General features: G+C 54.5%; 1 protein-coding gene across 2 annotated transcripts in view; it reads left to right on the top strand.

Moving 5' to 3' along the window:
* The first annotated feature begins 908 nt into the window (after positions 1 to 908).
* Positions 909 to 23555, top strand: part of ZNF609 (zinc finger protein 609) — a 60589-nt gene continuing 37942 nt past the window's right edge. The window contains exons 1-2 of one of the 2 annotated variants that reach the window (XM_064721800.1): positions 909 to 1031; positions 14486 to 15350. In XM_064721800.1, the coding sequence (XP_064577870.1) occupies positions 14604 to 15350 (747 nt within the window). In that variant the 5' untranslated portion in view covers positions 909 to 1031; positions 14486 to 14603. The remainder of the gene's footprint in view (positions 1032 to 14485; positions 15351 to 23555) is intronic. The other variant, XM_064721801.1, reaches the window with a different exon arrangement.

Here is a 23555-nt window from a genome sequence, read left to right as displayed (position 1 = left end):
AACCACGCTGGATGGTGGCACACTCAAGGAATGGTGGCACCTCTTTGGGCTGGAATACTTACAGCACACCCTGGCTGGGTGGGTGGAGCTGGTGCTGCCCTCTCCCTCTGCAGGACCTGCAGATTTGTGCATATTCCTGCTCCATACCCAACCCTGACAGATGCCAGCTGGGATCCTGCATCCCACCTCCCATTGGCACATCTTGTCACACTGGTTCACCTTCCTGGTTTTGGGGTGTAATGGAGACACAGCACTGGGACATCCCCACTGAGCTGAACCGAAATTTCCTCTCCAAACAGTGGGGCTGATGCTGAGGCTTTGGGAAAAGGAGCAGAGGTTTTGGATTGTCTGGGGGCTAGGGTTGAGATGAGATGGATTTTCCTCCTTGGTCCGCAGGGCCAGTGCTGAGGCTTTAGGTAGGAAGTGGAGGGTTTAGGGGACATGTCACCTCCAGGGCATGAGAACGGCTGGGTGCCCAGGTGCTCTCTCCATCCAGAAGACTGTTTGGAAAGGAAAGGTGGCAGCGTGGGGCCCGATGATGGATTTTGAGGTAGGTGTGAATGCCTGAGGTGGTGACTCCCGCCCCCTGCCTTTCTGTGCTGGCTCAGGGAGCCAAAAGCGTGGCCTTGGGGGAACTGTGCCGGCCTGAGGTCTCACAAGACACCACCCAGAGCGTGAAACACCCCCGAAAGAATCACCCCGCCATTTCCGAGGAGGCGCTACGGCGGCTCCGGCTCCGGAGGCAGGGCCCGCTCCGCTCCGGGCTTTGTCTGTGTCCGGCTCCCGATGCTTCAGGCGGGGAATCCGCTCCGTGTTTTCCCGCCGCCCGGGGACGCCGCTCCACGTTCCGCCCTCCGCGTTTTGCGCCGCGTCCGCCCCGCCCCGCCCGGCGGACCCGGCGCGGCCTGCGCGGCGCGGCCTCAGCGCGTGGCGGCCCCGGCCGGCCCGGCCCGGCCCCGGCCCCGGCCCGCAGCGCCGGCCCCGGCGCGACCCACATGGAGCGCACCTAGGGCGGATACCCCAGCGACCGGGTGAGTGCGCGCCCGGCCGGGCCCGCGCCACGCTGCCCGACCCGCCGCGGGCGGGGGGGGGTGTGTGGGGGGGTGGCAAATGGGGCTCCCCTCGGGCCTCGGGCACCCCCCCCGCCCCTTCTGCACGGGCTGGGCCCGGGCCGCCGCTCTGAGCCGTGACGGGGCTGTGTGCCCTCCCCGCTTTTCCTTGTGACCCCCGGGAAGGCGGCTGTGCCCTCCCCCTCCCCCCGCGGCCCCCCCCGTGACCCTTACACGGACGGGGATCCGGGTACCCCTCCCCCGGGACCATGGGGAACGGGAATTTCAGTGCCCCCCCGTCCTCTGTGCCCCCTGGGAATGGGGCCGTGAGCCCCCCCCGGATCCTGGGGCAGTCTGTGTGCCCCCCACCTCTGCGATCACTGGGGACGAGGCTATATGCCTCCCCCTCGCTCATCTCTGCCGTGGGGATGGAGCTCCGCAGCCCCCCCCGGCACCACAGGGACGAGGGTCTGTGTGCCCCTGCCCCCCCCCCCGCCCCGGGGCCCGGGGGCGGTTGCGGGTCCCTCCCGCGGCCGTTGGGAGGGAGCCCCGCGGGTGTCGTGGCCGTTGGGGTCGGGTCCCCCCGGGCGGAGCGGGGCCCGCCTTTGCCGTCGCGAGGGTCGCGCTCGGGTCCCCACGGCTGGCAGGGGTGTCCCTCCCCTGCGTGGGGTGACCGCCATGCCAGGTTGTGTGGGGAGGGTCGGGGCTGCGGGCGGTGATGCGGGCGGGGAGGGGGCTCTCGGTGTTGCTGGGCGGAGGCGGGGGTCACCCGTGCTGACCCCCGTGCAGGGAGGGTTGGGGGGCACAGGGGCAGAGGGACAGCGCGAGCAGAGGTTCACTGGACCTCAGCTCTTTTGTGGTGCCGGTAAGGGGTCGGTTCTCCGCACAAATCCCGGAAGATTGGATGTTCCCCAACGCGTTTAGCGAGTCCCTGTGAGTTTGGGGCGGGTCAGACCCCGAGAGCGGAGCCCCCTCCGGGCAGCACCCCCGGGGCCGGGCCCTGTGCCGCAGTACGAGCCGCTCTCATTCGACTCCTTCGAGCCCCCCCGTTGGCCAGCGGGGCCCGTCTGGAGGTGACCCCGCCGGTGACAACGTGGCCGGGTGTCCCGCGAGGGCTGGGGCGGCCGGCGGGGCAAGCGCTCCTGCCGTGCGCTCTCCCGCCCGTTGTGTACACGGGGAAGGTCACAGGTTCAGCTCTGGTCTGCGAGACTTGGCTCCCCTCCATCTCCCAGCAGCCTTCCTTTTGCCTTTCCTTTCCTTTTTCCCCGCTTTCTGGGAAGGCCCTTTCCCTTGGAGGAGGCTTTGTACACTCATTTTCCAAAGTGTGCACTGAGGAGCCCCATGGGCTCTTTCCCCCTCCTCCGGAATGTCCGAGGATGCCGGTGTTGGGGCTGCCTTTTGGGCTCCTTCGTGTGCAGGCAGTTCCTTGCCTGGACATCCTCAGGAAAACCTATTTCCACGCTTTGTGCGATGACTCCAGCATCAGATTATGCCGCACATTTCTAGCTCTTTGTTGGCAGTACGCGACCGCACATGCACGGCACTCAGAAAATCCAGGCAGCTGATTTTATTGATTAGCTCTTGACCAAAAATAATTTATGTTTTATTATTTTGAAGCTGTTTGAGTCACAAAACACAAATCCTTGCCTTTTTACACCCTTGTTCATCCAGTGAGGTTTCCCCCTCTCCTGTGAGGAGGAGAAGGGAGATGTGCACAGCGCAGGGAGCGTGGTGTCTGTGGTGGAAAAGGACAAGGATTTAATGTTTCACCTGGACTGGCCTGGCATGGAGGGCAAGGGCTGCCTCTGGTCAGAGCCACTGGAGGAAATTAATTATCAAGCAAGTTGGAATGACCTGTAATTGAGTATGGCCAGAGCACGGAGAGGGGGTTTTATTCCTTTCTCCAAGCCAGGCACTCCACTTGGTCCGTGTGTTTGGTGAGTCACCATTAGGCTCAGTAGCCTCAGGGGCCAGTGTGTGTGTGTGCATGGATGTGTCTCTTAACATCCTTGTTATCTCTCTGCGTGCTGAAAGTGGTGTGATTTTTTGAAGGGGATCCATCTGTCTGTCTGGAGCCCTGTGCTGGGTGGTAGCCCCAGATTATCCCTCCCTTGCCTCAGTTGCAAAGTCCCCTCACACTTCCTTGCACCTGGCTTGTCTTATGTCGGTGGTGATGACATCGCTGCTTCTGCCTCAAAAGCTTTTTCCCTGTAAATTGAGCTGGAAAGGTGCATTTCTGGGAAGAAAGGGCTCACAAAGGTGGTTGAGGTGCTCTCACATGGTGTTGGATCTACCCAACAGCTTGTGTGTGTCTCTTTATTTTGAATTAACAAGAGGAACAGACCAAAGTTCGCTCTGTCTGGTTTATTCTCTTGGAGAACAGGGTTGCCTTGAATCAAAAATTGCCTCCAGGTTATATTTACAGTGTATCTTTAATTGTGATTGCATAAATTAAAGAAAACCGGGAGCTGCCTGGTCTTTCGAGCGTTTCCATGTGGGCATCATTCCCCAGACAAAGTCAGTGTCTGTGTTGTGTCTAGGCCAGGACAGGTGGGACACCCACGTCTGGGGTCCCACTTCTGTGTTGAGGACCAAAGTCATGGATTTTGCCTGATTTAATTGGCATTTCCAGGGTGTGGGGATCTTTCTGTGCATGTTGTGGTGGGGAGAGTGTTGAGCTGGACCTTGTGGGGCTGCCCCTCGGCCCTGTCCCACCACGCCCCGGCAGCAGGCTCTGAGTGGGATTAGGGCCTGTGGGCGCTGATGCAATCCTAGTCCCAGATGTAATGCAGTAAGCCTCTTTGTCCCCTTTATCCAGAGCATTATGTAAATAAGATGGTATTTATGGTGCCAGGTATGTTGTTCCGGGGCTGTGTGACATCGTGCGTGCGCAGCGATGCCCTTTGAGCGTTGGCTTGGCTGCCGGTGTTCCTGGCCAGAGACAGGGACCTGCTGGGGACAGGTCCTCTGGGGACTGTGTCACATGCAGGTGAGGCTCCAGGTGTCCTTGCCAGGAGCAGTATCAGCGTGCTGAGTTGCTTGTAGTGATGGAGGCAGCGAGTGGATCCGTGCTGGAGTCACTGGGGCCCACTGAGGTCATGGACAAGTCCATGGTTATCATAGCAGGCTTCCTGCAGGATATGGACTGCTGTTCCCCAACCTTGAGAGTGGGAGAGTTGTGTGTCTGTTCCCAACCCTGTGTTCTATTGCAGCTGATGGTTTGTGGAGATATTTTTTGGGAAGCACCAAAGTCTCTGAAGCGCCTGGAGATGGGCCAGGCTGTTTGCAGCTCTTCTGTGACTCCTGATGCTTCATGGGCTCTTCTGGGCATGGGGAGAACTTGTAATTTTCTCTTGGGTCTTGCCTGCTTACTAGGGAAGATCTAATTTGGGTGTTTGTGGCAGTGGGTGGAGGGATGAGGATGCACTGCATGGGGGTTTGGAGTTGGGGTGGGGTGTGCTGAGGAGCCCATGTGGGTATGAAGGACCTTTTCTAAGATCTGGGTAAGTAGATGAGCTGGCTTAGAGCATGTAACTGTCCTGGGAGCTCATTGTGGCTCCTGACCCAGAGCTTTGGCCACCCTGGCAGCAACCAGTCTGCTTTATGTCCCCATGCTGGGTTGACTTGGATGAGGAAGGGTGTTGCTTTATGTTGGGAAAGGGCAGGAAAAGGGATCCCACTGGGATATGGCTTATTTTGCCATGCAGACACGTTTTCCTGCTACTGAGGGTCGGTGCCTTGAGGTATGACATTGTGTCAGAGGAAGGAGTGAGGTTGAGCTTGAACAATCTGAGTAAGAAAATAGGGAATGGCTGCCTGACCAGGAAACTTGCTCTGGGATTCCAGTTGCTCTTGTGATTGATTTTTTTTTTCTTTAAAGGAAGCCAATTCCCATCTGCATTTGGGTGAAAAATCAGTTTTTGTGATGAGTCCAAGAGGTTGTTTTGTTTTCGCTGCAGCTGAGTGTCCTTCACATGCACAAAACCCACTGACGTAGCTGCTGAGCGTCAGCTCAGATGTGGTGTGAGGGGTATGAAAGGATGCAAGTGCAGTTTGTTGTGGATGAATGAGGATAGTTTCAGGACAACCTTGATATTTTGTATTGAAACATTAAATACCCAACTTCTACAATTCATGCTATGATCATGGTGTAAGAAAAGGAAAGATGATATTGTTGCTTTATGTTTCTCTTTCCCCAAGCACAGAAAGGTTTTGTGGTGTTGGATTTTTCCTCTAAGCTGTTCTTGGGCCACTTTCATTCTTCTGATGAGACCTCCACAGTGCACCATCATGTGTGATGGGGCTGCGCTGATTTAATGATAAAAAAAATTATTTTAATGAATTTGCTGAGCCCATTTGTGCTTTGGATTGGCAGAGCATTGTTGGTTCAACTGGGTCCAAAGATTTGACTTGGAGTTTTCCTGGTGCTTCTCCAAGTGGATGAAGGGTGGATCAGGAGCAGTGTGCTGTGTGGCTTTAAAGGAGTGGAAAGGAGCTGTGTAATGACTTCACTGACACTCAACACTATGAATCCAATAGGAGAGGAAGAATCTTGCTCATCTCTGGGAGAATTACATCTCCTTTCCCAAAGGTTTAGTAGCCTTGTTGAAATTTCTTGTTGTCCTGAGGATTTCTTGTTTATCTTTGAGGGGGTTTCACATCTCATCTGCACGTCTCCTCTGCATCCATTGCCACAAATAATTCCAAGTGCACTAGGACTCCCCAAATAAGCCCAGCCTGCTTTGATGCATGGTTTTCATTGGGTTTTATTGTATTCCTGTGTGCTGGCTAATTCACAAAATTCAGCAATTTGCAATGGGTCATTAGCACGAATTAGCAACTTTCTGATGGATATCAGAGCTCTGCAAATGTGCCGTATTAATCTGGGAGATACACCTATTTATTATCCCTCCCAGGGAAAAAAAAAAGGGATTTCTCTGGCATGGTACTTGCTCTGCTTGCATTTGTCCCTGTCTGCATCTGCCTTCCCTCCTCCTTTACTTCACAGTCTGGTTGTTTTTTTCCCAAAGTGTTCCCAGGCTGATGATGTGACAGGAAGAGGGATTACAGCCGCACGCACTGGCCTTGCTACAAAGGGAGCCTCAGCTTTGGGAGCCAAGGTGCCCTAATTGGTTATCGAATGAAGGGAATTAGAGGCATTAATAGGTGAAGTGGCAGCTCCTTCGGTTTTGGAGCAGTGGAGAGATGTTCATCGTCTTCTGAAGGCTGGGAAACAGCCAAGACTGGCTGCGTGCTCTGCTCCTAAAAGGAAGGATAAAGAAAATAAAGGCCGGGAGCTCACTCTTCTCTGGGAGCAAGCAAACCAGTGGCTGTCTGTCCTCTCTGAGCAATGCTGTGCCCTTCTCCTGTTGAGGCTGTGGCTGTGAGACACTGCTCAGCTGGGATCACTCCAGTGCTCTTCCTTTGGATGGAGAAGATGGAAAGGAGATGTTGACTTTGGTGCAGCCAATGGTTTGCTGTTTCTGCTGTGCCTCTGTGGAGGGTGATCCTTGTTGGATACCTGCATCTCTGTGACCATGAGAACCCAGCCACAGGTTTGGGACTGGGCCAGCCATGGGCCTGGGGGACAGCAGGGTGACCAGGAGCAAGGTGAGGAGCCACGCTGCCTCTGGAGCCCTGTAAGGAAAGGGAGCAAATGGCTGATTCAGTAGTGCCCACCCTGCTCCCACAACACCCTGAGCTCGGGATGCTGCCAGCACCTGGGTGTCCTCGTGCATCCCTGCTGACAGCGTTGAGTGAGCAGGGGAAAAGGGCAAGCTCCCTTTGCTGGCACTTATTCCAGTGGTTATTTATGCCATTGGTTGTCTTCAGTCTCTGCCAGGTCTTCTTTCCTCCCATCTCTGTGACTGATGCTTCGAGGATCTTCCCTGGACACATCCGTCTTGCTGCTTCCTCTCACTGCTGGCAATCTTCCAGCCTGCATGGACTGCTGAAGTTTGGGAACCTCTTGGGTTATTTTTATGTGCCCTCTACCCCCTTCTAGGCTGTGCAAAAGGGCAGGCCACCAGTTCAGATACCTTTAAGCCTCTCATAAATCAGTTCACTTGTGTGTTGGGGTTAGCAAGGATGTAACTGCACTGGTTTTAAATCCACACGGCTCTCCCACTTTCCCAATGGAAACCAGCTCTGTTCAAGGGGCAGTCATTCCCCAGGTTTATCACTATGGGAAACATTGCAGTGCCAAGCAGATTGGCTCAGATGTCTCATTTTGAGAGTTAAATGTTATTTTTGGCACCAGCCAGCAGCGACACGGCTGGCTGGGCTCAACAAGAATGGCCTTTGTGGTGGTAGGGGAGCACCAGGGCCGTGTCTGGTGCTGCAGGAATGCACTGGCTTGTCTGGGGTACACTCACCCAAAGGGCTTCTGTGCTAATCCTGGCTGCTTATTGCTCATGGTGTTGCTTTGCTTTTGCTGCTGTGTGTCAGCCTTCAACAGCCAAACCCTGTGGCAGCGCTGCTCTGCTCCTCTGGCACTGCCAGTGCCAGCCGGGCACCTGCTGGGTGCCAGTGGTGCCATGCCACCCACAGGGTGGCACATGAGGATCATGGGGCAAGCAGGGGATGCAGATTTTGGGTGAGGATGGGCCTTTGTTTTTGATTCTTGTTAAACCAACGTGTGCAGGTCTGGGCATGGCAGTTACCCAGAGGTGTCTTCCAGCATGCAGACACAACAGTGAGGGCTGTCCAACCCAATCCTTGTTGGGCAGCCCTGATCCAGGGTAGATCTGAGAGCTGAGCTTGCAGGAAGAAAGCTGCTCTGTCCTTTTACCCACCGAATACTTTTTCTCCCATACTTGTGGATTTTTCAGTTCCTCTTTCTCTCTACAGCAGAAAGTTTAGACACTGGGCACTAGTTTGTGTTTGTGGATTTGGGATCTCTTAGAAAAATCTTGGCCATATTCAGCTGCCTGAGATTTTAGAGTCTGCAAGGTCATGCTTGCTGGAAGATGTCTGTCCTGGCATTTTTGGATGAACATGCTGTGATCCAGAGCCTGAGCCTTGCTGCTCCTTGCTCATCTCCATGGCAAAGGCTTGGGAAGGGGATGTGGCTCGCTCAGGAAGGATCCTGCTGTCAGAGCTGTAACAAAGCACTGGCATGACTCTTGCCTGCTCGTGCTGTGCTTGATGCTCCTGCAGTCCATGCCACTGTGTTATCCTGGCACCATGGCCTTTCCTGCAAACCTGGCTCCTGCCTGGCAGGAGGTCACTCAGCTCTTTGAAGGAGGGCTGTGTGTGCAGGAACATTGCTGGACTTGAGGCACCTACAGAGAGGAGCCATATGGAGAAGTCAAGGGGCAATAGATAAAAATTGCACTGGGAGAGGTTTCATCTCAACATAAGAAAGAAATTTTTTATAGGAACTCCTGGGAGCAATCCCCTCCAGGACACACTAAGGATGTAAGTTCATGCTGGTGGAGATTTTCAGGATGTGACTGGATAGGGTAGTAGGTAATCTCACCTGATCTCCCTTTTTCTCAAAAGGTTGGAGCAGGTGGCCCTTCAAGGTCCCTTCCAATGTCTCCTGCTCTATGGTTCTATGACCTGAGTCATGTAGACACATTCATTCAAGCTTGTGTGTAACAATGGCCCTTGCTCAGCTTCCCAGAGAAGTGACTCCAGCAGTGCAGATGTTCTGAGCAGGTGCTGTTTGCCAGCCATCCTTCACAGGAACAGAATGGAGGGTTTGGTGTAGGTATCAGTGTGCCTCCTGCTCTACCTGAGAACCATGTGCTGAGGACCATGGGATGGTTCTCTTGCTGATAATTTTCTTGAAATATGAAACTCTTGGACTTCCTTGTGAGTTGGTGGAAGAAATGTGGGCTGTGTTTTATTCAGAAGTACATACAGAAGCGATACCTTGAAAAAAATGCACAAGTTGGGAGACATCAAAATCAAATAATTGTAAATCTGAACTTTGGAGTCTCTTGGCATGAACAGACAAAAAATTTGGACTTTGGTGATGACACTTGCAAAACTGATGGGAGGATTAAAGAGGTACTTGTTTCAGTTTTCCCCATTTCAATGACATAAAGGAAAACCTGAAACTCTTGGTCCTCTTTGTGTTCCCCCTTTTTGTGTGCCCATGTATCAGGGCTGTGTGTAGCCTGTTGGGAGCTGAGGGAAGTGAGGGGTTCTCAAGAGGATGTCTTTGCTAGTCAGACATGTTCAAGAACTCTGGGTTTTTCCACCCTACATCAAGTTGATCCTCATTGTATTGAGGTTATAGAAGTGTCAATAAGAAGCAAATGCCAGGTTTTAGCTATTCTGGTATTTTCCTCAAAAACCCTGGCACCATGAGTCTGTCTTTTGTATTGACAGCTTTGTTGGACGTTGACATGTGCTGCAGTTGTGTGGAGTTTTGCTGGAAAAGTCATGTTTTAAGGTTATGAGTGAATGGGAGCGGGTGTGGGGTTGAATTTTGATCCCAGGAGCATCTTTTGCCTGATGATGAATGTGAAGTTGAGGCCCGAGTGTGTATTTGGGAGCAGGTGGGTGTTGTGGCTGATGAGTCTCTGGAGTTTTGTTTCAGGTAGGGTGATTGCCTGGCTGCCCTGCACCAAAGTGCTCTCTGCTCATCTCTCCACTTTCCTCCATCTCCAGCCTCTTCCAGTGACCTTGTATGTCCTGCTTTTGTCATGCCTGTACTGAAGTATTTCAAGCTTTTCTCAAGAATGCCAACAAATGACTCATCTCTCAAGTGCTGCCCTGTCTCAGGTTCATCTCCAGTGTCAAGGCTCAGCCTTTGGAAACTTGGGAGTCCTGGCCTAAGTTTGTCTGTGTCTCTCTCAGCCCTCTGGCTGCAGTGCATGCTGGAAGATGTAGTCTTGGTGGGGAGCACCTCCATATTAAAAAAAAGAAGGGTGGCTCCATTTTATTCAAATTGGGTTCAGCCTTCTCCCTGCTGGCAGCTTGCTGACACTGTCCCGCTCAGCCCTGAGAGCCACTGAAGTTGTGCGGGCGCCTTGTGTGAGTGCAGAGGCGGGAGCACAACTCCTCCATTCAAAATCTTGCTTAATTCCACATTGAACAGCCTGTTTTGAAGCTCTGCGCCTTGGCGTGTTTTGCAACAGCTCGGACTCCCGCAGGGCGCAGGCGGTGGAGGGATCCTGCCCCCGTTGGGTGGCAGTTCTGGAGGGTGTCATGGCAAATCTCCTTTGTCTGCTACAGCCTGACTGATGTCTGGGGGAGAGTGAACCCTCCTCCCCTGCGTGATTTCTTGAGCTGAAAGCAGCAAGTGAGTGAGGAAGCTCCTTTGTGCAGATTTCTCCGTCTCCTCTTGTTCGTGCCAGCTGGCTCGCGTTCAACATTTCTCTTTTTTTTCTCTCTCTCTTTTTTTCTCTCCTCTCTCCCCCAGCTCTAGAGAGAGGGGGCGGGGAGAAAGGGAACATCTTAAAAAGAAATCTGCAGAAAAGACATGGGAGTTACTTAACAAAAATCCAACCCAAACAAGCCCAGCTGGGGGATTACAGGCGCGGTGGTAGGAGCTGAGTGGGGAGTGAGTGCAGCAGCGTGGGGAAGGCAGTGTGTGTTCCCCCCACCACCACCCCGAGTTTCTTTAGTCGTAAAAGGAAACAAAAAGGGATCTCATGCAGAGGCAGGGGATGGGGAGAGCAGCCGACTGGCTGCCAGCAGCTGGAGGAAGGGCCTCAGCACTGCAGCCCCTGGTGCTGCTGCCTCAGCTGGGGGCTTGTGGGGAGCCCTTTGGGGGTTTGGCAGGCGGGGGGGGGCAGCATCCCTTCTGTGCCACTTTGGCTCTTTTGGGAGGGAGCGGAGGGCTCTGCTCTCCCGGGTCATGCTGGCCAGAGCACCCATCTCACCAAACCTTCTGCTCCCTGCCTTGTGCCCGCTGGAGGAAATGCTGCATCCTGCAGATTTTTCTCCCCCCCTTCCCTGTCCTCTTTGCCGCTCCTTCTTGTGGGCATTCCTGAAAGTTAATCAGGGTGAAAATTGCAGTCAGTCATGTCTGGAAGCCACCAGAGGCTAATCCTGGAGCGCTGCAGGCTGGAGCACATGGCTATGAGACAGTCTCCCTATGTGTGGGCTGGCTGCTGCCAGGAGAAGAGCTTTCTCCTACATCTTGTTGCCCTTGGGCGGTCAATGCTTCCCAGCTTTGGTCTCCTGGCCTCCAGCAACCAGCAGAGAAAGCCAGAGTGGCGCGGGTTCGGCAGGTTCTGAGCATCCTGCACTGGTTTTAGCACATAGAGCCGGGGGCTGGCATGGTTTCCTTGCTGCCTTTTGGAAGTGGAGCCGTTCTGGTGGAAGAGCTGTCTCTAGGTGTGTGTGCAGCCCTGAAAGTGAACTTTCAGGTTTGTGTCTGAATAGGGCTTGGCTCTGTCCCAGCCCGTAGATGTGGATTATAGAGGTCTCAGCACCTAATGGAGCTGAATTATTCATGTCTGGTGCTGTGTGTGTGCAGCATTCCCAAGCAGAAAGCTGTCTCCTTGTAGGATCTGCGCTCCAGGACTGCTCTTAAAACGCTTTGTTGGCAGGTCTCCAGGCCAACAAGTGAGCACATGCTTTTCATGTTGTGCGGGGATCAATCCTGCGATGGCAGGAGGTAAGGGGAAGGACACGTTTACAGCTGAATCAATCTCCTCGCTCTGTTTTCTGAGAGGCTGTGATTTGTGGCAGCCTCACTCCCCCGGCAGGAGGGTGGGGAGGATCTGGATACCACCCGGTGCTTCTCCAGCTTGGGCAAAGGAGGCACTGGGAAAGGAGCCTCTTTCTCTGGGCCGTGGGGTGTGCTAGCCAGGGGCTCCTGTGCACCCAGAATGATGGTGGTGCGTCAGGTTGGGGTCTCTGTGGGTCTGGCTTGGGAGAGGGACTCCAGATGCTCCTCTGGCTGCAGAGGCTGAGCCTGCAGTAGTGGAGTAGAGAAATGGGGAGCTGGGATGGGAGTTTTGGGGAGGGAAGAAGCTGTTGAAAATGCTTTAGAGCCATATGCAATGGAGCATATTCAGGAGATTCCCCCCAGATCACATTGCAGGGTCTCAGCCTCCAGCTCTGCTCTGGAAAGGGCTGATCCCTGCCCCAGTCCCTCTTCCTGTGGTGGCATGTCTTGAGTTCTCTGCCTCACTCTCGTCACAACGTGCCTTTGCCCCGCTCTTGCCAATCCAGCATGTTCCTGTCCGTCCTGTTTGTGGTTCCCTTCTGTCTGCCTTAGCAGAGCCTGGGCTCCCTCGGCACCTCCTCTGCAGGGCGAGGGTTTTGCTCCTCTTGTTGTCTAACCCTTTGATTGTTCCTGGCTCTCCAATTGCCAGGGACCCAGCGGACTTCTGGGCTCCTTCTTCTTTTTGTTGTGGTAGGAATTGGCAAAAGCTGCTGCTGTTTGCAGAGTTTCAGACCCAAGTCCCGCTCATCTGCTGTCCTTATTCTACATGTATAAATAATACTTATGGAGATGTGTGTGCGTGTGTATGTGCACGTTTGGAGCAGCAAGGTGAATTCCAGGGTGGGAGTGGAGTGCTGGCCAAGCTGGCATTGTGCAGGTGTTGCATGGAGCAGGTGATGCTACACATGTTGCAGTACAACCCTGTGGATTGTCTGTCGTTTTCCTGTCACTGCAAGGTCAGATCCTTGTCTGCTTTTCCCTCTGACCTGAGCTCACTGTGGCTCTTTGCCTGCTCCAGCTTTGGGTTGACAACTCTTGGATTTGGAGACTGAACTTCATCCTGTGCTTTCAGTTCCTGTGGGTTTTTCCTGGGCATCAGTAGTCCACTGGTTCATTGGGATTGTTCCTGGACTCCATGCCTCAGCTTAGGGCTGGGAAGGGACTGGTATCAGCCAAAAATCTGGTTCATCCAGCTCATTACTGGCTTTGCCCACCTGCAGAAAGGAATTGCCTTGGATCCATGACACAAGGAGTGTCGTGAAGGGGTGAGGTGGTCGCTGCCAATTGCTGGCCCCATTGATGATTTGGAGAGAGGCAGGTTGATGGGATTGGACACACCAGCTTGGGGCTGGGGAGCAGGTGCTGGAGCAGGAGGAGGAGGAGGCGGCCATAGAAACACGCAGGTCAGCTTTGGGAAGCCGTTAGCGACTCCGGTGCACAAAGTGATCTCCTGATTCGGCACTTTCCCTGCCGCTGAAATGAGAGGTCAGTGCTTTTCATTTCCAGCTTGCACGCAAGCCCCCCAGCTCCTGGGGTTAAAAATCTCCGTAATGACCTGTCAGAGAGCGGATTATTAGCTGTACAGAGCTGAGGATGCTGTGGGGAGCAGATGGAAAATGGTCTGGCTGCGGCAGCCTGGCTGATGAAAGAATCCCTGGCATTTTTACAGTGTTTGCATCTCTGGAAACGCACCGTGAAGCTGCTTTCCAGGCTCCTGCCTGCTGGGGTTTGAAGAAATTTGTGTGTGTGTGTGGTGTGTGGGGTTTTTTTGGATTGTTTTTTGGTTTTTTACTTCTCATTTCTCTTTAAGTCACCTGTTTTTGAAGTGTCACTTGTAAATAGTACCAGGAGCAGGCAGGCCTGGAGCTTGATGGGCAAGGGGAGGACAGTGCTGCTGGAGAGAAGCCTCATCCAAATGGGTGGTCAAGGATTTCTTAAGGATTCTGGAGAGCAGGTGGCCTTGCTGGGCGGTGCTGGGAAGAAGCTGTTACATGTGTTAATTATGTCTCGTCAGGGTAATTGCCGTGACTCGGGTGCTGTGTCAGGTTGCGCGTGGGTGTCTTTTTTGTTTCTCTCCCTGGGGGCGAGGCTGGGAAGCAGGGAGGAGATATTTTGGGCTCACCAGGGTCAGCTGTGGTGTGGGCAGGTAGGGCTGAGCCCCCTCTTCCCAGTTAAGACTGGCTACTTATACAATTGCATCTCTGTTTCCATTGGAAGCTTATCGTGGCCAGAGGTAACGGTGGTAAATTCTCCAAATCTGGGTACTGTGTTGCTCTGCCCAGAGCTGTGGGATGGGAACCCTTATGCTTCCCACTGCAAATTGGCCTTTGGTGATTGCTCTGACACATCCCAAGTGTCACAGGCACTCTGAAAGCCTGGGATTTATTTCCCACCCAGGCACTTGACTTCCCTGGTGAGCAGCTCTTGTCCCTCGCAGCGAGGCTGGCGTGGAGAGGAGCCCTCCCTCTGGGTGGCATTGGCAGGAGAGGAATCAATCCTCCCTCCCAGGGGCAGCGCTCGATAATTCCGAGGGAAATGGTGAGCGGGGAAATGTGTGAGTAATGTCTTGTTGGAGCCGAGAGCCGTGACCTGCCAGGGCTGCTATCGATCGAGGAGCGGTGCCAGATGGCCGCTGCTGCGGGGGCGGCTGCGGAGCAGCCCCAGCCCCGGGGGTGGCAGAAGGATGCTGAGAGGGGGATTTGGGAGGTTGGGGGCTTCACTCTGCCCACATCTCTCCTGCCTGCAGGTGCACCTGTCCACGGCTCTTCGTGTGTAACCCTGTTCTCTTTGCTCTCCCTTCCAGCAGCGATGCCGTCACCTGGGCAGACCCGGACCACTGGAAGCCCCCCAAGGACGTAGGAGACCCCCAGGGCGTAGAGGCAGGGAAGAGCCTTGAATCGTGAGGGGCCGTTAACTCTAAGATGTCCTTGAGCAGCGGAGCTTCCGGAGGGAAAGGAATTGATGCGAACCCGGTTGAGACGTATGACAGTGGGGATGAGTGGGACATTGGTGTAGGGAATCTCATCATTGACCTGGACGCTGATTTGGAGAAGGATCAGCAGAAATTGGAAATGTCGGGCTCCAAGGAGGTGGGGCTCCCGGCACCCAACGCAGTGGCAACACTACCGGATAACATCAAGTTTGTGAGCCCAGTGCCAGGCCCGCAAGGCAAGGAGGGCAAATCGAAGTCGAAAAGGAGCAAGACTGGTAAGGACAGTGGGAAGCCGACCCCAGGGTCCTCCCTGTTCACTCCCAGTGAGGGAGCTGGTGGCAAGAAGGAGGTTCAAGGACGCTCTGGGGATGGTGCGAACTCGGGTGGTTTGGTGCCCGCCGTCGCCCCGAAGAGCTCGGAGAAGTCAGCCAAGGCGTCTCGCAGTGTGGCTGGCTCCAAGAAGGAGAAGGAGGGCGGCTCATCCAAAAGCAAGAAGGAAAGGAGTGAGGGTGCGGGGACTGCGGCAGAGAAGGAGCCCAGCGTGCTGCAGCCCCTGGCCCTGGCAGTGAGGGTGGGACAGTATGACGGGGGCCAGGGGACAGAGCCTGCTGCTGCTGAGCAGCTTGGGAGTATAGCTATTGACACGGGAGCTGCGCTCAATCCCTTGGGAGTAAAGTCGGAGCTGGAGGATGGAGAAAGTGAGTGCCGGCAGCTGAAAAAGGTGAAGTCAGAAAAGGTAAGAAAGGTGTTGGGGCATGGGTGCCATTGCTGCTGCTCACATGGTGTTTGCTGTGACATGGTGTTGTGGGTGACAAAGGGGTGGGACTGTGTGTCTTGTGCTGCTGGGGCCAGCACTGCCATGTGGCTGGTGCCTCCTGGTTTTGGTGTGAGTGTGGTTTGGCATGTGATGTGCTGGTGTCTGGACATGGCAGTGGAATGACACTGGTCAAGTTTGGCTTCTGGGAACCATGTGTGAGCAAATAACCTGCAGACTGTGTTCTCTGAGCCATCCTGCTGAGATTTGGTTTTCCTCAATGTTTTGGCTGTGTGGAACAGGTCCAGGCCTCTCTGGCCTATGTCACTCTGAAGTCAAGGTGATGTCCTGGTGCTTTGTCTGCTACATATCCCAAGGGGACACAAAGAGTGTGTGCTGTGCTCTGTGTCATGCTGGCTTCACCGTGTGTGTCAAGGTTTCTGCAGCTCCCAGAGGAATGTATTTCTCTCCAGTTGCATCATGTGCAGAGAAGGATCCCTTAACACATTAGTGGATGTGGGATCTGCCTGGGCATGTGGGTGAGCACAAGGAGCAGGGCTGGCAGGAGTCACCGCCTCGTTCCCAGGTCTGTCAATGGTACATGGGCTCTGTCCCACTTGTGGTGGTGATCCAGGGCTGGTGGGTGGCTGTGGGTGTGTTTGATGTGTCACTCCTCTGCTAACACGTGGCAGTGATGCTGAGCAGGCCAGGCTGCTCTTCCAGGTCACCAGAGGCACAAAAAGCCCTGTCAATGGCAGATGGCCAGTGGGGTGAGTGGCTGCCTGTCCATCTGGGTGGTGCTGGGCTCTGGGTGCCTACTCTGTGTCTGGACGTGGCCACTTTTCAGGACTCTTCTCTGGTTTCTGAGGAATCGCAGTGTCTGATGTGACTTCTGCTTCAGATGGGGAAGGCTTTAAGTGTGTGGAAGTCTGTGCTTTCCTCTGCCAGCTGCACATGGGGTGTTGCTGGTGTGTGCCTGTGAAGCCGTGTGTATGTCACACACAGGGTGAGCATCACAAGTGTGTGTGCTTGGGTTGGCTTTGCCCTGTTGCCATCAACATGTGCCGGGGTGTCAGGGCAGTGGCTGGGGAGTATGAAAAGCATTCTCACCATGTTTGCAGCCAGAGGTTCCCTGGGAGGATTTCTGCTTTGGCGTGGGGATCACAATGTGGGCACTGGGATGGGTGGGGAGGGCACAGTGGCGTCCTGGGGCGGGTAATTGAAGCCTGTAAAATTCAGGAGTGGCGTGGAGACATCTTGTTCCTTTGTCTGTTCTGGCAAAGAAACCAAAGTGGATGAAACCAGGAAGAGCAGCAGATGCTCTTTTGCATGATGGACTGGAATGCTGCTGCTAAAAGCTGTGGATGCTGAAAGTCCACCTGTGATTTGGGGCACCTGAGTGAGTTTGTGGAGGAGAAACTCATCAGGGGGGTGTACGGGGCAATGTGTTTTGGCTTGGGAAAAGCATGAGGAGGACAGAAGCTTGGGAATTGGTTTGGGAAATACCTCAACATGCTTGGCTGTTCTGTTCCCTCATTGCCATCTGTGCTGGCTGCAGTGACAGCCAGCACTGGAGCTGGCTGGACCTTGGGTCATACCCTGCACGGCTTTGCTGTGCTCTTGCAATTAAAGATTCATTTCTTTCACTGATACTGCTGCAGAAACTCTTTGCAGTTGGAGATACAATGTGATGTGTGGTGTTGGTGGACGAGAAGCTCCACACACCCCAGTCATGGAAACCCCTCTGTGTTCTGGGCTCGTTCCCCCGTGTGGGCAGCAGGGCAGGGGGGGATTTTGCCTCTCTGCCCTGGTCAGGTGAGACTGCACCTGCAGAGCTGCCTCCAGCCATGGGATCCCAACATGAGAAGAATGGAAACTGCTGGAGTGAGTCCAGAGGAGGCCATGGAGATGCTCTGAGGGCTGGAGCCAGGCTGGGAGAGCTGGGAGTGCTCACCTGGGGAAGAGAAGGCTGCAGGGAGAGCTCAGAGCCCCTGCCAGGGCCTAAAGGGTCTCCAGGAGAGCTGGAGAGGGACTTTGATCAAGTAGTGCCAGGACATGGGGCAGTGGCTTCCCACCTGGAGAAGACAGGGCTAGATGGGGTATTGGGAAGAAACACTTTCCTGTGAGGGTGGTGAGGCACTGGCATGGGTTTCTCTTGGGAAACTGTGGCTGCCCCATCTCTGGAAGTGTTCCAGGCCAGGTTGGACAGGGCTTGAAGCAGCCTGGTCTAGTGGAGGTGTCCCTACCCATTGCAGGAGGTGGAAAATATGGGCATTAAGGTCACTTCTAACCCAAATGATTCTGTCTTCTCCATGCTGACACCTGGTGAGGATGGTGCTGCCATTTTACTTGTCCAGATTGAAGCATAACCCCCTTGCTGAAAGCTCAGGCTGGAGGGCTGATCCCTGTTTTTGAGAAGGGATTTGATGTCTGGATCTGCAGGAACATGTGTCACTTAGGAGGAGGCATTGTCTGTGTTTCATCAGGCTCCTGGGGGCAGCTGGATGGCTTCCTTTGGGTCGGGAAAGCCGTGGGCGAGGAGAAGAAAGGTGTCTGCATGGTAAGGGCTGGGAAAGCAGTTCTGTGTCTTGAGGAAGAGACTGAGGCTGGGTGGATGCCTGGGGCAGGGTGGAGGACCAATGGGATGCAATGGGGGACGTGGCCTTGGGCTCGTCCTGTCTCCTGAAAGCTGCAGCCATGTCCCAAAAACTGTGTGGAGTCCAAAGGACAAGCCAAGAGCAGAGGTATGTGCTGGCTGTGGGAGGGAGGGCAGCTCCTCCAGGCAGTGCATCGAGAGGATTAAGGTGGCAGGTTCATTCTGGCCTGGGGACAAACCCTGCTTGGCAAGCGAGAAACTTGCTCAGACTGAAACAGGAACAGGCAGAGCGTGACTCAGCCCAACCTTTGGTCTCCGTCAGCTTGTCCTTTGCTTAACCCTGTGCTGCTCCCACTTCCGTTTGGGGCAGGGAAGCTGGTCTCCATCTGCACATGAAGAAAGGCAGTCTGTCTGTCCCTCCAGTGCTGCAGCCTGGGCTGGGTGACCTCCCTGGGGGTCAGACAAAAGGGATGTGTGCTGAGCCAGTAGCTGCCAGCCAGGAGGCTCTGTTATCTCCATGGCTGGAATAATGAGCACTTTGGCAGGGAGTGCTTTTCCTTGATGAGGTGCTCCAGTGCCGCAGCCAGCTCTTGCCCCAACCAGCTCGCCCCATTTGCCTCTACTTCTGCTTTTGTGTTCTTGCAATATCTTGCTGTAGGGTTTGGCAGCCCTTGTGGGGTGCAGGAAGGAGCTTTGGGTTTTGCCAGACGCTTTTCCATGTCAGTCAGTGCTCCATGGCTCTGTTCATAGGGGGGTTCACCCTTGCTCCCATGTCTGACACAGCAGTGATGGAGCCTGTGGACATGGCCCTTGGGCTCCACTGGATGTCTTTTGCCAGTGTGACCCCATGGTTCTGGTTGTTGCTTTCTTGGGTGAAGCCTCAGGAGCTGAATATCCCAAATATCCTTTTGCTTGGTGTGGATCTTGGCTTGTCACGTGCTCTCCTCAAACCTGATGCCGTCAGTGTGTTGGGGCACAGGCGATAACTTCTCCAGGGATGGGGCTGATCTTGATGAAACCCACTGGTGAGAACGCTGCTGAGACTTTCCAGGATCTCTGGGGTGGGCTGAGCCCCTCGAGAAGGTTTGGCTGTGGTCAGTGCCTGGGCTTGGTCAGTCCTTGGAGTTCCAAAAAATATTTGGAGGGGCAGCAGTGGGAGCTTAAAATACTCACATGAGGGAGAGAAAAGAGCTTATGCTGGTGGACTCATGAACGTGGCTGGGTCAGTCCCTGGGTCACTGGGGATGGCTGGAGCTGAGCTGGGGTTTAGTTTGCTTTGCTTTGCTTTGCTTTGCAGGGACACTGGTGCTGGGAGGGAATGGCAGCTCGGTGAGCAGCCGAGCTCAGCAAAATGGCCGTGCACGGAGGAGCAGCGCTGCTTTTGCCCCACCAGCTGCCGTGGCGTGGCTGAGCTGCCCTTGGGGCTGGTGGCTGAGCTGGCCCCTTGCTCATCCGCCCTGCTCCCACCCCGGTGCCCAGCCCGGGCCCCTGCACCCGCTCCCGGCGCTCCGGGGCGTGCTGGCCCAGCCCGGGGATGTTGAGCATTAAACAAAAGAGCCTCCCAGCTCTTGGCTGCCGCTCCGGCTTTGTTTTGATTGAGAGGTTGTTCAGCAGGAGGAGGGAGGGGTTTTTTTTTTTTTTTTTCCTTCTCTTCTGACGAGCATCCAGATGTGATGCTGCTGCAGACAAGGGAAAGGCAAACAGAAGCCGCTGGAGACTGGGCTCTTCTGAAAAGCCTCTCTGGGTCACGTGTGCTGCGGTTTTGGGCAGCCAGGAGGGTGGGTGCATCCGTGTCCCTCTGAGGGAGAGGGGGTGGAAGCCACCGGTGCATTTTCTTCTCCTGAATTTCTCCCCTAGGCACAGTGTAGTGATTGCCCTGTGCGTGCTCAGAGCAGACATCCCTGTTGTGGGTGCCCTGATAAGATGGGGGACACTGCAGTGTGTTCACACCAAAACTGGTGTGAAAATGCCCTTGCAGTTCTCTGGGAGGACAGTGTGGCAACAGAGGGAGTGCTTGGGGTCAGGTGACAATGGAGACAGCGGGGTGGTGACACCACACCAGTGGCAGCTGCCTAAAAAAGAGTTACACCCAAAAATGCTGCACTGTCCCTGCTGCTGCTGGCTTATCCAGCAGTTTGCAGGGTGGCTTTGGTGTCACCTTTGTGGACCTTCTTGCCCTAATCCAGGATTGCAGACCTGCGTGGTGCCTCCAGTGCTGGTCCTGCAGCCTCAGTGGGACCCCCAGGTGTCCTGCACCATTAATCCTTTACCTGGAGTGAAAGCATGGTTGCCTTTTTTCAGCCATTTTTCCACTGCTGGGGGAAGGGATGAGACTTGGTTGTGCATGCAGTGGCAAGAATTGGGGTGAGGGATACCTGTGTGACTCCAGCTCAAAGAGCTGAGATCTCCCAGTCCCTCTGCTGGGTCCAAGTCCAACAGGAGATGGCCACAGACACCCTTAGGTTCATTTCTTGATGTGGGGGAGAACCTGGATGAGATGCTGGGGATGGTCCCAGCCTTCTGCTTTGAAGATGTGCTTGGGATTTTGACTCCTGTGAGGTTCCTTGTCTTGGGGCCAGAGTTTGGATGGAGAAACTCCCAGTGGAGCTATTTTGGTGAAAAGTTATTTCTTTTTCAGCCCCTCCAAAGCAGACTTTGGAGCTGGTGCTCACCCTGTTCTTTGTTTTCCCCAGGGATTTTCAGGGCGTGTGGGAAGCCCAGTGCTTGGGTAGGGACCTGGAGAAGTTGTTTCCCATCCCTTGCTCTGCAGGGCTTGTTTCTTTCCAGGCAGTGGCAGCCAGCGTGACATGGGCAGCTCAGGGAGGCGGCAGGGACGTGCAGGCAGCTACCGGCTCTTGCCTGATCCTCTCGCTGTGGTTCTTTTTCTCCAGCAGTGCTGGAATTGGCTGCCTCCAGAGCTGCTGACAGAGCTGTGTTGGGAGTCCTTGGGAATGACACCACTCGTTTCCTTATTGTCCCCGGCTCCGCCGCCCAGAGCCTTCTGCTCTAGGAACAAGGCAAGAAGGGGGCACGCAGCCAACATGTGTCAAGAGCTACAAAGGAGGAAATTGGCCTCGTTCACTTCAAACCATGGGGTTACTGCTGGAGTTTTGGCTCCTGCTGAGAGGTTATTTATATGTGGGCTTTCTTTTATAACCACTGGATGTAGCAGGCTGGGAGTTCCAGCTGATCCCACCTCTGAAGGCTTTGCAAAGGGAAAATTGCATCTTTCCCTGGTTGCTTTCCCAGATGGCCGTGTTAGGAAGGACTAAAAGGCTGAGTTAGCTTTGATGCCCGACCCATCAGCATTGCTGTATGGCAGTGAATTGGCTGTCATGCCAAAACATGGCTCAATCTCCACCAGAATGGACAGCAGGACATGTGGCTCCCTGTCAAGGACATGGTGGTAGGAAATGGAGCAGTACTGGGAAAGAAGAGAAAAAACCTCCCCGCTCCTGAAGCGTGAGAGCAGAATGACACCGTGGTAATGAAGGGGCTGATAGAGGGGAGACAGAGGTGGAGCAGCCCCTTCTCAGCTTCCTTGGTGCGAGTGACCTGCAAATCTGCTCCCCCAGTGCTTTGATGAGAGATTTTGATGGGAAGGCCGGCGGGTGATTGATCCTGCTGACTCATGGACCTGATTCCTCCCTTGAGAGCGATGGCAGCTGCTGGAGATGGGTCACATTTTGAGGCTAACGGGCTCTGGTAGACTCTGTGGTGTTTTTTTTGCTTTGCTTCCAGGCTGGCGGTAGCTGCTCATTAGCCTAATGACCCCAGTTACCCAGCACCATTTATCTGCCGAGGGAGATTTCTTTAAAGGAAGATTTGCGCCTCTGGAGCGCTGTGCGAGCCCGAAGGCTTCAAAACCCAGCGAGCTGCTCCCGCAGCCCTGCCGGGGAGCTGATGCAGGGGGAGTGTGCCAGGAATAACCCGCTAATGAGCAAAGCTGCTTCTCCACCCGGCAGCCAGGGAGGCCACAGCAAAGGGCAGCAGAGCACAGGCTGCCTGCATTTCCCCTCCTATGCTTTTAGAGGCTGCTTGGTTGGGGATTCGCTGCCTTTTCCCTGTTTGCTGCAGGCATGACATCTTCTGTGCCACTGCTTTCACAGTGCTGCATTGCCCTGCTGCTGCTCTCGAGGATGCTTTGGGCTGGAGCTGTGAAATCCATCTTCCCTGTGAATGCTTGTGTGCATGCAACCCTGGAGATGTGTTGGGCAAGAGGGCACTTAAATAAATCCCCAGAGCTGAAGTTGGGCAGGAGAAAAGGCAGTGATGATTGCTGTGGACTTTCTGGGGTGGTTTTGTGACATTCCTACCCCGTGGTGATCGGTGCCTGGAGCCTGAGTGTTCATTGGGTGCAGGAGGAGCCACCCCAGGGCTCAGAGCTGTGGAGCAGCAGCTGGGAGAGCAGCCCAGGGCTGGGATGATTTAAAGCCACCAGCAGCCTGACGATATGTTGTATTCGGTGACAACATCTGCTCGAGATATTCCTGTCCCTGTTACTCATTCCTGCCCACAGACCAGCTCAGGGAACTGATCTGATGTAAATAAATGTGCTCAGGGTTTTCTGGGGTGAGCTCAGCTTGTGGGCTGGCATGGATGGGGCATGGGCAGTGGTGATGGCACTGGGGCTGGAGATGGGGCATGGCAGTGATGGTGGCACCTGGGGCTGGACATGGGGGCTTTGCTGGGGCCATGCTGTGCTGTGTAGGTTTAGGGGCTCACTGGCCTCTCACAGGGCTCACAGTAGCTTTGGCAAGCTCTGCTGAACCCAGGAAAGCACATGGTGCCTGTGCTCCCCATCCCTCCTCCTCCTGTGCCCCCAGCCTTGCCAGCTGAATGGTGCCAGCTCCATCCCAGTGTTCTGTGGGCAGGATAAATCCCTGTGCAGGAAGATGCTACCATGGAGCTTTTGTACTGTGAGGTGATGGCATCTACTCACATCTGCTGACTTTTCCCCTGTCCTTGACACTGAAGTGGCTTTAAAACTTGGTATCTAGATTTACCTTAAAATACTGTCTGGCCCTCATTCACTTGGGATGTCTTGGAATGTGTTGTGGTGAATAGTGCAGAGAGCATGCCTGCTCTGCAGGCCTGAGCTGGAATTCTGGTTGGGATGTGGATCACCATGAGGTCACCATGTTTTGGTGAGGTGATGGGATGTGATAAAGCTCAAAAGTGGATTTTGTCTGGTGCTCAGAGAGTAAGAGAAGCCCCTGGGCTGCCCTCCCTTATTGCAATTGCTGGAGCCTGTGTGTCTCAGTTTCCCCTGTGCTCTGCATGGACTGGCTACTCCTGTCAGGCTTGAGCATGGGGTTTGCTGGGGGGAGCATGATGAGGCTGCAGAAGGCACCATTGCAGCTACAAATCCCATGGTTGTTGTACCACAGGTTGTGGTTTTGGTTTTTTTCCCAAGGCAGAAAGTAATTTCCTTCTGGGAAGCTCTCTGTCTCCCCCAGTTACCCAGAAATGCTGTGTTGTTATATTTCTCCAGATACAATGCAAATGAGCACTGTTCCCAGACTCCCTCCCCTCTCTGCACTCTTTGGGGTGCAGATACACTGCCTCCCACACTGGGAATGGCCCTCTCA

This window comes from Zonotrichia leucophrys, chromosome 10 (assembly GCF_028769735.1).
Source record: "Zonotrichia leucophrys gambelii isolate GWCS_2022_RI chromosome 10, RI_Zleu_2.0, whole genome shotgun sequence".
NCBI classification, from domain to species: domain Eukaryota; kingdom Metazoa; phylum Chordata; class Aves; order Passeriformes; family Passerellidae; genus Zonotrichia; species Zonotrichia leucophrys.
The sequence above is the reverse complement of the archived record's forward strand: the minus strand, read 5'-3'. Positions and strand labels throughout refer to the sequence as shown.